Source organism: Episyrphus balteatus, chromosome X (genome assembly GCF_945859705.1).
Source record: "Episyrphus balteatus chromosome X, idEpiBalt1.1, whole genome shotgun sequence".
Taxonomy (NCBI): domain Eukaryota; kingdom Metazoa; phylum Arthropoda; class Insecta; order Diptera; family Syrphidae; genus Episyrphus; species Episyrphus balteatus.
The window spans coordinates 8,072,886-8,086,220 of NC_079138.1; the positions used below are offsets into that span (position 1 = coordinate 8,072,886).

The 13,335-nt window shown below is 30.8% G+C and overlaps 1 protein-coding gene across 2 annotated transcripts in view; it reads right to left on the reverse strand.

Annotated features, from left to right (window-relative positions):
• Positions 1–12,997, reverse strand: part of LOC129920711 (glutamate receptor ionotropic, kainate 2) — a 33,469-nt gene extending 20,472 nt beyond the window's left edge. The window contains exons 1-10 of one of the 2 annotated variants that reach the window (XM_056002249.1): positions 12,729–12,996; positions 8,985–9,146; positions 8,657–8,908; positions 6,046–6,212; positions 5,758–5,985; positions 2,989–3,141; positions 2,717–2,920; positions 2,458–2,661; positions 2,292–2,396; positions 1,201–1,656 (exon numbers count right to left, since the gene is read on the reverse strand). In XM_056002249.1, the coding sequence (XP_055858224.1) occupies positions 1,201–1,656; positions 2,292–2,396; positions 2,458–2,661; positions 2,717–2,920; positions 2,989–3,141; positions 5,758–5,985; positions 6,046–6,212; positions 8,657–8,908; positions 8,985–9,146; positions 12,729–12,852 (2,055 nt within the window). In that variant the 5' untranslated portion in view covers positions 12,853–12,996. Of the gene's footprint in view, positions 1–1,200; positions 1,657–2,291; positions 2,397–2,457; positions 2,662–2,716; positions 2,921–2,988; positions 3,142–5,757; positions 5,986–6,045; positions 6,213–8,656; positions 8,909–8,984; positions 9,147–12,728 lie in introns of both variants that reach the window. The other variant, XM_056002250.1, reaches the window with a different exon arrangement.
• Between the last annotated feature and the right edge of the window lie 338 nt (positions 12,998–13,335).

A 13,335-nucleotide genomic window follows, 5' to 3' on the forward strand; every position in this document is an offset into this window, starting at 1 on the left:
AAAGTCGTTTTAGTTAGTTACTTAGTTAAGAAACAGACTTTTTTCGACTTAAAAACTTACTTACTTAAATGGCTTTAGCATTTTCCTAAATCGTGTTTTATAATAATTGTTAATTAAGTTACTAATAAAACTGGAAAAGTAAATTTTCTCACGAAAATTTTTTAACATATTGTATGCAGGACAGTTACAATTGTTTTCTTTCAGGTTTCAGTGCTAATTTTGTAGCTCTTAAAGTTACATGAAAAAATCGGAAGACTCCCAAAAATACCGTTATTTTAAACTAAATATAAAAAAAAATGTGTTGATTAGATAATTCACTAAGCAGTAGCTCATACGCAGTTTTGATTATATTGGAACAGATTATAAAACAAATTGACCATATAATAAACCAAATTAAATACGCCTAGCTTTTAATGAACTCTATTCGTTCTTCGAACAAGCATACAAGTAGTGAGATATTAAAAGCTTGAAAAGAGTACAATCCCGGACAATTAATAGAAACTATCCCGGACGTCCCCCACACACCAAAAAAAGAGTACATGTCCGGGAAAACCCGGACGGATGGCAACCCTACATGAGTCAGACATCAAGAAAACTGTTTTATAATAGGTAGGTACTGTTAATAACTTCTAAAAAAATATTTTTTAATCAAAATTGTGAACTGTTTTTTAAGCATTTTAATTCCTTAAAAGTTTTAAAATTTAGCTGGGTTCTTTCCTAAAAAAAATTATTATTATTGAATTTCCGGTGTTGCATTTCAAGCTCATAAACACAAGCTAGAACTAAATAGTTGACGAAATTTTTTTTAAACAAATGCATCCTCAAATCGAACTTCTTTATCTATTTCGCTGTCTCCAAAAAATAATGCAATACAATTTTTTTCACAAAACTTATTTTATTTGACTAAAAATGTCCAGCAACGACTTTTTTTTATCAAAAAAATATGATGAGAAAAATCTATCGGAAATCAATTTGCAATTGATGAAAAATTTGATAGATAGCAAAATTTTTTACATCCATAATACCGAGTTTATCAAAAGAACTATTCACAATAGATCTCAGTTTACCAAAAATTTATGATAGTCGATAACCGTAATACCGATTCATTAATTTTGTTGATAAATATAAAATATCGTGTTGATATTTGACAACCGTAATAGGGACCTATGAATATGCCCTTCTTCTTAAGCTTAAACTCACCCTGAAAAACGTCATTGTCGATCCACTTTCTAATGTTCCATACGATATATCTGTTTGTGATGCCAAATCATCAGCATTTTCAATCGGCGTAATCATTCGTTCAACAGTCAGAAATGCAGCCAAGTTAGCCGTGTACGATGATATCATAATTAGAGTAAAAAACCACCAAATTGCACTGACAATTCGTGTTGACGCTGCCTTTGGATTATAGTCGGAACCTTGCTGCATAAGCGTTCCTATGGCAAACCAAAAACTATTTCCGAGTGTAAAGTGATTACCAATTTCTTCGTTTTTGGTATCACATGGATTTAAATTATGTAATTCGTATGGTGAAAATCTTGCAACTCCGTATATTGTGAGGGATACCAAAACATAAGCAGCCAATACATAAAGCCAAATGTCAAATGCCAAAGGATTCATGAATGAAAATAAACGCGAAGGTGGTGTACTAGGCACCTATTGAATAAAAAATTAGAAACCATAACTATTTGAGTATCTTTTAAAGTATAAATTATAGGGCAACGGTCGTATACGTTGTATAACTATGGACAACTGATTTAATTTGGAAAATGTGTTCAAAAACCCTGTTTATTGTTGTCTAATTGCCAGAAGCGTACTTTGAGATGACGGGGCCCCAGAGCAAGACTAAGTTTTTAGGCCCTTTGATATGTGGAGTCCTCATTGCTATAGAAATTACTTTTTTTTTATAAGCGACTGATGTTATTTGTTGTTTGTGTCTTAAGTAGAGGCCTTGACATCGTCGGTCGGGGGCCCCAGGGCTCCAGTGGCTCCAGTGGTGCGTGTACGCCCCTACTAATAGCTGTCAAACTTAGATACAAAAGTAGATTATCTCAACACAATTTTCCACAATTTGAAAAAAAAGTAATACGTTGTCTAAGTAGACAACAATCTAATAAATATGTACATACTACTGCAAATTCATAAGTTATTTTGAAAATATTACTAAAATCAGACTAAAAAATATGGAACAAGAAAATATTGTCTTTTGAAATTGCGTTGTTATGGCCTTTCCAATCATATTATTACTTACTTGCTTATTTAAAAAGAGATCAGCAAAAGTAGTTGCTTACCTTAAAAAGAATACTGATCCCTAAGTTCATAAATGGTTTTGTGAAATCAATAACACTCTCACGTGCATAGTTAATTGTCATTGATCCAACAGCTAAATCAGCCTTCTGGTAATATCAAAAATAATTTAAAAAATAAAATATTTTATTTTATATTCTCATTACTTACATATTTCATCAATTGTGCAACCATTCCATTCCATTCGCCACTTATTGGATCCTTTGCTCCATATTTGCGGTCGGGTACTAGATCAAGAATATAATCAAATCCAGTTTCACGGGCGACCAAGTCCAAAATATCAACACAAAATCCATAAAAGCGCTCATTTCCAGTAAAATTCTTTCCATACCGCATCATTACGTACGGTGTTTCCTTTATACATTATGACTATTACTGCATCACTTTGAGTTTTGTTTGGAAAGCTTACCAAAATTGTTATTACCACTAATGTAACATTTATCGATCCAGATTCAAAGAATTTTGAACGATCTGTAATGTTAAGTCGAGTTTGAGGTGACCATTCGCCAACTTTAACAATGGAATGTTGTTTCAATTTGACCAAATCTAGTTTAAATTGAATGCGTTGGCCTTCTTTAAATTGAATCGGTCCAGTAAGTCCCTTCCATTCAACCTTTTTTTTTGTTTAAGTCAAAAAGTCAATAAATGTCTTACAACAACAAAAAATAAATAAAAAATCACCGAATTAATATAATTGATTAAACTAAGGCCACCGTCCCAAGGATTAGCTTCTGAACAAGATAAGTTTGAAAGATTCAGTGTATGTGATAAGTCCAAGGTTTGAAGTCCTAGGGCAAAAATATAAACTGAATCGTAGATCAAAGCAGGTTCGGTCTGTAAAGAAAATGCATTAAAATTGTGCAACGGTTTTTCAAAACGACAAAACAATTTTAAACCTTATGGAAATCAACTTAGTAACCTAGTTTTACGATCCTGTGTCGTTTGCTACTTTCAATTATTTATTTAAAGCCTAAAGGGGCCGCTTAGGCAAGACACTTGTGTACACACTTTTGCGCACATTTGTATGTACACCGCACCACAGACGGCACACCGATCATAACACCGACACAAAAAAATCAAAAAGTTTTGATTTTGTGGCTCCGGTGAGCACACAAGTGTGGTGTGTATGGGCCGCTTAAGCGGCCGTGAAACATGGAAAACATTTTATCTGTATACTTGTATTAAGCTGATGATACCCGGGTAACCGGTTACCCGGGTAGTACCCGGGTACCCGAGTAAATCGGGTAATGCCCGGGTTCCGAAACTACCCGGGCACCCAACTTCCCGATTACCCGACTACCCGATTGCCCGGGTATAATTTGTCACTGAATTTATCGGTATTGCTACCTAATTTTACAAAATATTTTTCCACGACTAGTAAAATGCTTTTGAAAAAGTGATAAAGATAGTAATATAATTGTTTTTATTTGTATATTCGGTTACCCGGGTACCCGGGCATTACCCGATTTACTCGGGTACCCACACTCTGGTAATTTTGCTTACCCGGGCAATAGCCATTTTACCCAGGTACCCGGGTACTCGGGTAATTTACTACCCGGGTACAAGCTACCCGGGTAACCGAGTACCCGGGTCGAATCGTCAGCCCTATGTCAAACTCACAAAAGTGATTTGGCTCTTCCAAAAACTAACAGTCTGCTTGATACTTCGCTATGGCTATAATACCGCGGAAACTATGTTAAAAGAAAAGGAATTTGCAGGAATATGGATAGCACTTTAAGCTTAGAATTTTGATGGCGATTCCGGTAACAGTCGCAATACAAGTGAAGAGTGAAGTTTTTCCAATTTTAACTTATATTAGGTCAACAAGGTTATACATTAGACTGATTCAAAAAAAAAAAATTTTTTTTTGTTCAAAGCATTGTTGAAAATATTGTTGGAAATGACGAAAAAAAAATTATGTAAAAGTTTCAGCCCTTAATGTTAACATTAAGTACCGCCGCATCGCAAATTTCTATTTCCCATACGATTTGTATGGGAAAGATTGTATATTTGTGTTTAGAATTTTTTATCTTTTTAATGGTTCATCCAAAAGGCTTGACAATCATTTTCTTTTATAAAAATGTCCGCTCTACAAAAAAGTTCTTATTAATTTTTTTGATTTAGCCCCACGTTTCGAAGTTATTCAACTTTAAAATATAAAAAGTAATTTTCCCTCATTTTTTTCCGATTTTTTGACGAAATTATTAGGTTTTTTCAAAAACTTTGGCAAAATTTTCGAATATTTGTATTCTATGTTTTTTAGAGCGTAAATATTTTGTAGAGCGTTCAATTTTATACAAGAAAATGATTAAATCTAGCTTTTTTGATGAACCATTAAAAAGATAAAAAATTCTAAACACAAATACACAATCTTTCCCATACAAATCGTATGGGAAATAGAAATTTGCGATGCGGCGGTACTAAATGTTAACATTAAGATCTGAAACTTTTACAGAATTTTTTTTCGTCATTTCCAACAATATTTTCAACAATTCTTTGAACAAAAAAAATTTTTTTTTTTGAATCAGTCTATTATACATGCTATTATTAAGGTGACCATATTTCTGGGAGCTAAACCCGGGACAAATAAAAAATTCGTTGGATTGTTTTGAAAACATTGGTTTATAAAAAAAATAATAAAATGAGTTTTCATAATTTTTCCTAATTTTGATACCTAGATTTCTTAAACGATTTTATGGGAACATTTTCGTTGAAATCATTTAACTCGTTTCCAAGGAAGTCAGAAATCAAGAAACCGGTTTTATTTTATGTAGGTACCTACCTACTATAATAATTTCAAAAAAAAATATTTTTTAATCAAAAATTGTGAGAACTGGTTTTTAACACTCTAATTTTATTTTAAAAGATTTTGTAATATTTTATTCAACTTTTAATATGTCCTTTGAAATTAAGCAAAAAAACTTTTTCTGGTGTAGCATTTCATCCTGACAAACACAAACTCGAACTAAATAATTGACGAAATTTTTTTTAAAAACTAATGCTTTTTCGAAAAATTAGATAAACGTTTATTTTCCAAGCACTGGGGGTCGAATCACGGCATACGATTACGTTCATACGTTACCGATTTGACTATTTCTGTCTCTATTTAATCAGTAGAAAAAGAAAGCTACACATAGCAACCATATGTTTCCAGTTTTCGTAAAAAGTATTTAAAATTTTGAATACAAAAATCAGAGAATGTGAAAATACGGGACAATCACGGGTTTCTTATATGAAAATCCGGGACAAGGTACAGAAATACGGGACAGTCCCGGGTAAACCAGGACGGATGGTCACCGTTGCTATAATAAATAAGAATTTTACAAAATGCTATTAACTGGCCCATAAACAACACAATTGTGAGTGTATCACACAAAGTACAAGGATGGTCACAACGACACCAATATAAAAAAATTAAAAAAGTGCGTGGCCCATTTTATGATTACTAACCTCTATTATTCGATCTTTACGAAAAACTTCTTGGTCCCTGATATTTAATTGATTAAATAATTCCATATCTTTGAGAACCTCCTTGACACTCACATCACCAGTATCAACCAATCTAAAAGCTGTTATATTGACAAAATTATATTTAAAATCATCAAGCTCAAATGTTTCAATATCGAAACTTGTAAATAAATAATGATATTTGTATTCGTTCATCTGCAGCTGAAGTATCTGTGAATTAATTAAAAACATTTACATATGTTTAGATATATGTTAAAAAAGTATAGTTACGCCTTTAAGTAGAAATGAAATATTCGTTGTACTCGTATCAATGACAATATTATTAATTTCTTTATTTTTAAACTCATTTAGAACATGAATATAAGTTGATGGTTCCACTTCACGTATATGCATTTCTATTCCTGAAGATCGTATAAGTTCTCTCAGTTGGATAAGACCTTAAAAAAAAAAAAAAACAGAATACTGGTCAATATTCGAGAAAATCTTCCAAATCCATGGAGTGTTACATCAAAAGAATGGTTTCTTTAAGCTCTCTATTCATAATTGAAAACCAAAAGTTTCTGGGAAGTAAGAACAAGAAGTTAAAATTTGTCATTGCAAGGGAGTCAAAAATGAATGAATGTGAGCTTTTAACCGACTTCCAAAAAGGAGGAGGTTCCCAATTAGTCTGTATTTTTTTTTATTAACGTAATAACTTCTTATAAATGGAATCTTTCAAAACGACTTAATGGATTTACTTGAAATTTTGTTTTAATTGTAAATTATTAATTTCTTTATATTTTAAGTTTAATTTTGAAAAATTATTTAAAACAAAAGCATTAAATTATAACCATTAGTTGAAAATTTAACAAAGTCAACTTATGTTGTGCCCTCTTCCATACCTACCAGAGGAAATCGTCGTGCGTTGAAATCAGCACACTTCAATTATAATGTTCACTTTGATTGTCCATTCGGTATCATCTTTCGGATATTGTTTTGGGTCAATCAAAGTGCAATTAGACAATAATTGAGTTGTGCTGACTCTTTAAACTTGTCGACGATTATCCACTGAGGAAGTTGGGCTCGCGACTATCGGAATGACACGAAAAGTTGAGTCTAATTCAAAACGTAGAAAAGAGTAGCTTGTTTTTAAGTTTAATCAATGCGAAATCCCAATGTATAACTTTTTATGTTATAACACATACAACGATTTTTTTTTAATTAAAAAACAATTAGTTTTTGACGTGATAACATCTTATAAATCAATGAACCATGGCAGCCACCACAAAAAAGTGACGCCATTTTCTCCCGTTCCACTTGAAATTTTTCGCAGTGCGGCAAAAATTTCAATTTAAAATAAACTATTATTTATGTTGTAGATAGATAATAGACAGGACTATATCTGTGCAAAATTTCAATCAATTTTGTAGTCACAATTTTGATATAACGGTAAAATAAAGTTCTATTTTTCAACAGGTTATATCTTTTGATCTAGAGCAGATACAAATTTGATTTAACTTTATTGAGCATTCTGGTGATATTACCTTTCATTTGATATATCACATATAACTGTACATTCACTGCAAGCTACACAATGTTAAATTAAAAAACTTGCGAAATACCTGTGGAGATCTATTGATCATGAACAGCCACCAGTGTGGGATGTACCGTAATCTCAGTTTGGAATTTCTTTAAAAAATTCTAACTTTTTTCTAGGCATCGCAGAAATAAGATTGAAACGTCATATGAAAGGTGAAATAATGAACAAATTCTAGCTCTTTTTGTAGATGTCTAATAGACTTGATCGATATATATGTATATATTATTTTGAGCTGAAGCAATAAGCCAGGTGCTATAAAATGCATTAAAGGTAGTTATATCAAAAAAATGGATTTTTGGGTGATGGAAGTGACTTTTCCACTTTTTTCATAAGAAATGATTGTTTTTAATAAATTATTTTAATACTTTTTGCGCATTGTAAAAATTTAAAAATGCTTTTCTTGTTTGAAAGAAATATTTGACTTTTTAATGGTATAATTTTTTTGTAAGCTTTCAAAATACAAAATTAATGTAATGAGAAAAGAAAAAAGGTAATTTTTTCTAGCTCTTTCTTGTAAATTATGATTGTTTGAAATGAATTAACGCTGCAATTGACTCATTTTAAACAAAAGCACACAACCTGTTTTCTTACTACGTTATCACGAAAAGTCATCGTACGTAAACCGTCTTTACAGACAACCTCTTTTTTTCAAAAATCGATTCTATCAAAACGGCTTAATGGATTTACTTGAAATTTTGTATTGTAAATAAGTAGTTTCCTTAAAATAAATTGTGTTAAAGTAGCCATTGCACTTAAACTAATGAAAAACACATTTTTTGATTTTTTCAACAAAATTAAAGTTTGATTTTCAAAAATCAATTGTTTTAAATCGGCTCATGGCCATTTTTTAAGTTTTGTTTTAAGTTAATATGGGTATTATCATCAAAACAAAAGCATTAAAGTAACCTTAAGTTAAAAATTTAACAAAGTTTTCATACAACGAAATTTTTTTTATTAAAAAACAATACATTTTTTTTTTACAAAAATCGATTCTTTCAAAACGGCTTAATGGATTTAATTAAAATTTTGTTTTTTACTGTAAATAAGTAGTTTCTTTAAAACAAATTGTGTAAATTAAATTAAGGAAAAACACATTTTATGATTTTTTCCAACAAAATTTAAGTTTGATTTTTCAAAATCAGTTGTTTAAAATCGGCTCGTAGAAATTTCTTTAAATTTTGTTTTTATGTTAAGATGGATATTATCTAGTCTAGAACTGTTGTCAACAAAACATAAAATTCAACTAGTTAACATAAACAAACAAAGTCAAATAAACAAAAGACATACAAAAAAAAAACTTACCACAATGTTTTTCAAAAAGTACGCCAATTTTTGTCCAATTTAAATATCGAATAACATCTTGAAATGCAGTATTGACATAATATTGAGATGGATGTAAATTAATCGAGAATTCTCTCACTCGATTTTCCACATCAATTCTTGATTCCAAATGGGGTATATCAAGTGCATCGCATATTGAATGTATGTGTGCTCGTGAGACAGCATCTGATGGTCCAAAGATTGCATGTACTCCAAGATTTATTTGGGAACAAACTTAATGTATTAAATAAAAGATAAAAAAACACAAGCCTATTAAAATAAGTGTTTAAAAAAAAAATATACATAATACCTTTCTTGCTAGCTCGAAATGAATCGTTTTTGGATATATACTGAATATCATATTCCAATGCTGTGTGGGGTAAAATACCCTTGTCTCGATTAATGTTATGTACAGCGTACTTAAACGCTAGCACTGCCGGACTATCTATTTGATCCTCATTGAAAATTCCACCTTTTAAAAAGAAGAAAGTTGATAATAAATCGTTCAACATGTAACAGTACTACAGTCTACATATAAAAGAAATTTAACAAAAATAATACGAGCACTGTTGTAGTGCTCTATTTCGTTCTAGTTTTCAATATTCATGTCCAGTAACTTGTATATTAGGGTGGGTCAAAAAAATCGAAATTCTTTTTTTTTGAATTGGTACTCCGAAAAATCGATTGCTAGACCCCTCTAGAATATACACACCAAATATGAGCTCTTTATATTAATGGGAAGGTCCTCCGCTTTTAAATTTTCCATTTTTGCATCAAGCTTCTACAAAACAAATTATTTTTTTTATAAATCGACTTTTTTGCAAATTTCTTTGCTTATTCTTGTAGGAAATTGAACGCTCTACAAAAAAGACCTCATACTTTTTTGTCGTTTATCTAACCGTTTAATAGATATTTGAGGTCCAAAGTTAAAAAAAAAATTTAAAACATTTTTTATTTTTCAAAATTTTCTAATTTACTGAAAATTCAATATTTTCAAATAAACAAGATGTTTTCTTGTAGGGGCTTAGGTAAACGTTCTATAAAAAGTTCCTTGGCAGCAAATTAATTGCTTTAACCGTTTAGAAGATAATCGTATTCAAATCGCAATGCATGCTTGTCATAAGAAAGAAAACTATTGAAATCAGTGGGCATTGGTTTGGATACGAATATCTTCTAAACGGTTAAAGCAATTAATTTGCTGCCAAAGAACTTTTTATAGAACGCTTAAGCCCCTACAAGAAAACATCTTGCTAATTTGAAAATATTGAATTTTCAGTGAATTAGAAAATTTTGAAAAGTAAAAAATGTTTTAAGATTTTTTTTTAACTTTGACCTCGAATATCTTTAGAATGGTAAGATTATTGAAAAAAATTATTAAGACCTTTTTTGTGGACCAATCTGTTTCCTACAAGAATAAGTCTTGCGCGTTTGATTATTATAATTTTTCAATTTGTTAAAAAATTAAGAACAAAAAAAGAATTTTTAAAGATTTTTTCGAGAAAAAAATTAAAAAATCTCGATTTAAATCTAGAATAACTTCTTTAGAACTCAATTTAGGGAAAATTACTAAGAGACCTTTTTTGTAGAGAATTAAATTTTCTATAAGAATCTGTCGTGGTTTTATTTTTCTATTCACTTATTTGCTCATCACAAAATTCCAAAGTGAAACAGTCAAATTGAAAAAACACTTCGATTTAAAAAGCTAATTACTCGAATACGGCTCGTCTGACGAAAATTTTCATTCAGATCTTTTCTGTAGGAAATTTAATTTTATATAAGAAAAAATGAACAGAATTTTTTTTTACTTTCATCGTCTAGCAGTTCTGTTGTAACACATCATATCATGTATAAAAATAAAAAACACCGATGATAGAACTCTTAAAATTATTTTTAACGGCTCAAATTTTCACCAAATTTTTTTTTCATCATCCTGAACAAGATTTTCGAAGTAACTTTCAAAAAAAAAATATTTTATTTTTTTGGCCCAGTCTAATATACATACATATCGTCGCCATAGTATTGGAGTGCCGTATACGCCAAAGTGTATTTTTTAAACTAGGTATGCAGTCTTGTGTTTTTGAGGGTGCTCTTTTTAAATCTGCTATCCGTTTTTTTTATATTTTTTTGTTTGCTGAGATATTCACGTATTGTTTTGACGTAAACACCAAATTTTGGCATTTACGTCAAATTTTTCATGCAATTTACGAACATTTTGAGAATTGTTTTGACGCACGTTTTAAAACGTTTATGTTTTTTTTTTACCTACGTGGGCTAATTCTGCTTTAGGTTTCGTCAAGCGCTGGTCTAAAGAGTTTTCTGACCCTTACGTTACGAAATCACTTTATACCACTTTTGTTAGGCCCTTACTCGAATATGCTAGCCAAGTCTGGTCTCGGTATCACCAAGTTCACGTAAAAAGAATTGAATCAATACAGCGCCGATTCCTTCGTTTTGCCTTAAGAGGTCTCCCGTGGGTTGACAATTTCAACTTGCCCCCATATCAAGAACGGTTGCGACTCATTAATTTATAATCTCTAGAAAAACGTCTCGAAGTTGCCGATGTTATTTTCATACACCAAATTTTGTCTAATGTAATTGAAAGCTCCACCCTACTTGAGCAAATTAGTTTTAATGTAAGTTCCTACTCTCTCAGAACGACCCCGCAATTTCATCAAGCTCTTCATAGAACTGATTATGGCAAAAATGAACCTATTACGAGAATGTTAAGGAATGTTAATAAAAATTGTAATATTTTTGATTGCACTAACAGCAAGTTCACACAAAAAAACCTCCTAAATGGTATTTTATAGCTCTCTTGGACCTTAATATTAGTAAATAGTAAAAAAGAAACTGAAACTGGACTTTTTTTTAACTGATTTAACAAGTGCTTAAGCATGCTTTTTCATTTAATTTTTGTTTCTTTTCTAAACTTTTTTTAAATTTTTTATTTTTTTTTTTTCTTATTTAATACTTCATTTTTATTTTTTTCTATATATTGGAATGCTTTCGCATGCTCCTATATAGATATTTACTTTTTACATTTTGTAACTGCTTGTAATAAGCAGCCCCGCTCTTATCTCGTGTTTTTCTTTTCTTCAAAAAACTCTAATTTAAGTGCCGATATGACTAGCCACCGCAAGTGCCATCATACTCGGTGTAAATGGACCCCAACGCGTGCGGTATCTGGGGGGGAAAGAGGCGTGGGATAATTTAATTTGTATGAATAAAAGAAACTTCTGATTTTCATGGCGTGTACGGCAAAATTTTGGACAAAAATTTAAATATTTTGAAAACTAAACGAGTTTTAGATGTCCAATAACATGTATATAAAAGATAAATTTTAACTAGATATATATCATACTAAAAAATCAAAAAAATGCCAGCGGTTAGTTTTTTTCGCAATAATCTTCCGAACATTTAAATGCGATTTCCCAAATATGTAAAAATTGCGGCGCTTCAATACTAGGGCGACGATATATGTAGGTACTCCATTCTCACCGTCATTTGATCTTGCACGCCATATTTTTTTTATTCATGCATCAATTTTGGCTTTTTTAAAAGGGAGACGGACACAATCCCGAAATTTTTTATCTATAAAACCCAAAATCAAGAATCCCGAAAACCCTAAATCCGGAAAACCCAGAATTCCAAAAAACCAAAATCCAGAAAGGCAAAAATCCCGAAAATAAAACTGAAACAATAAAAAAACTCTTCAAAATTGTCGATTCTGGGTTTTTGGGATTCTGGATTTTGGGAATTCTGGGCTTTCGGTACTTTAGAATTTCGGGTTTTCTGGATTTCGGTTTTCAGGATTTCGACCCCAACCCGCGAACAATATCACTTTTGAATAAAATGCATTAGGTAATTAATCTTTTTTTTTTTGATAGACCACATAAAATATATCAAAAGAAAACATTTCCGTCAATATTTATTTGAAAAAAAAATGACACGAAAAAATTATATTAGTAAATTTCTCAAATCGATTTTAATAAAATTTTCCGAAATATATAGAAACTTTTTTTTACATAAAGATTAAGATGAAAGACTCACTTACCAATACGTACTACAGAAGGCAACAAGGACACTTCACTTATCCATAATAACTCAAAAAGAAGACCGACTAGAACTTTTGTAGCTAAAACAAGAAATTCAAAACGTTTGCCCTTAGCTTTCAACATTTTTTATTTCTAACAAGTTTAAACAGCGTTATATTCATATTTTCTTTTTTTAAAAACATTAAAACATTAGATATTAATTTTGAAACAATTAATTTGCAAAAATGAATGTTTGTTTTTCCAATCTATTTTTATGACTGACACTGAATTTCTTGGAAACTTAATGAAGCCCTAGAAGGTGAGGCGGATAAAATAAAAAAAGACAAAAAAAGAAAAACATTTCACAAGGTATAGGCACTAGGCATTGCTTAATGGTTGGACCCTTAGTCAATAATTATGTTAGAGAAATAAAAAAAAAATCAATCTACCCTCGATAGTTGCATATTTTAATCTTTTTTCGTTATATATAAAAATTATACTAGTTGCATGTTAACTAAGTTAAGGGGGATGGTATTGCCCACCCTGGTTCTGGTTCGCAATGACAAACACCAAACAGATACCAAATGAACACAGTGGGTCCAATGCAAAAAAATAAGCTTAAGCTCC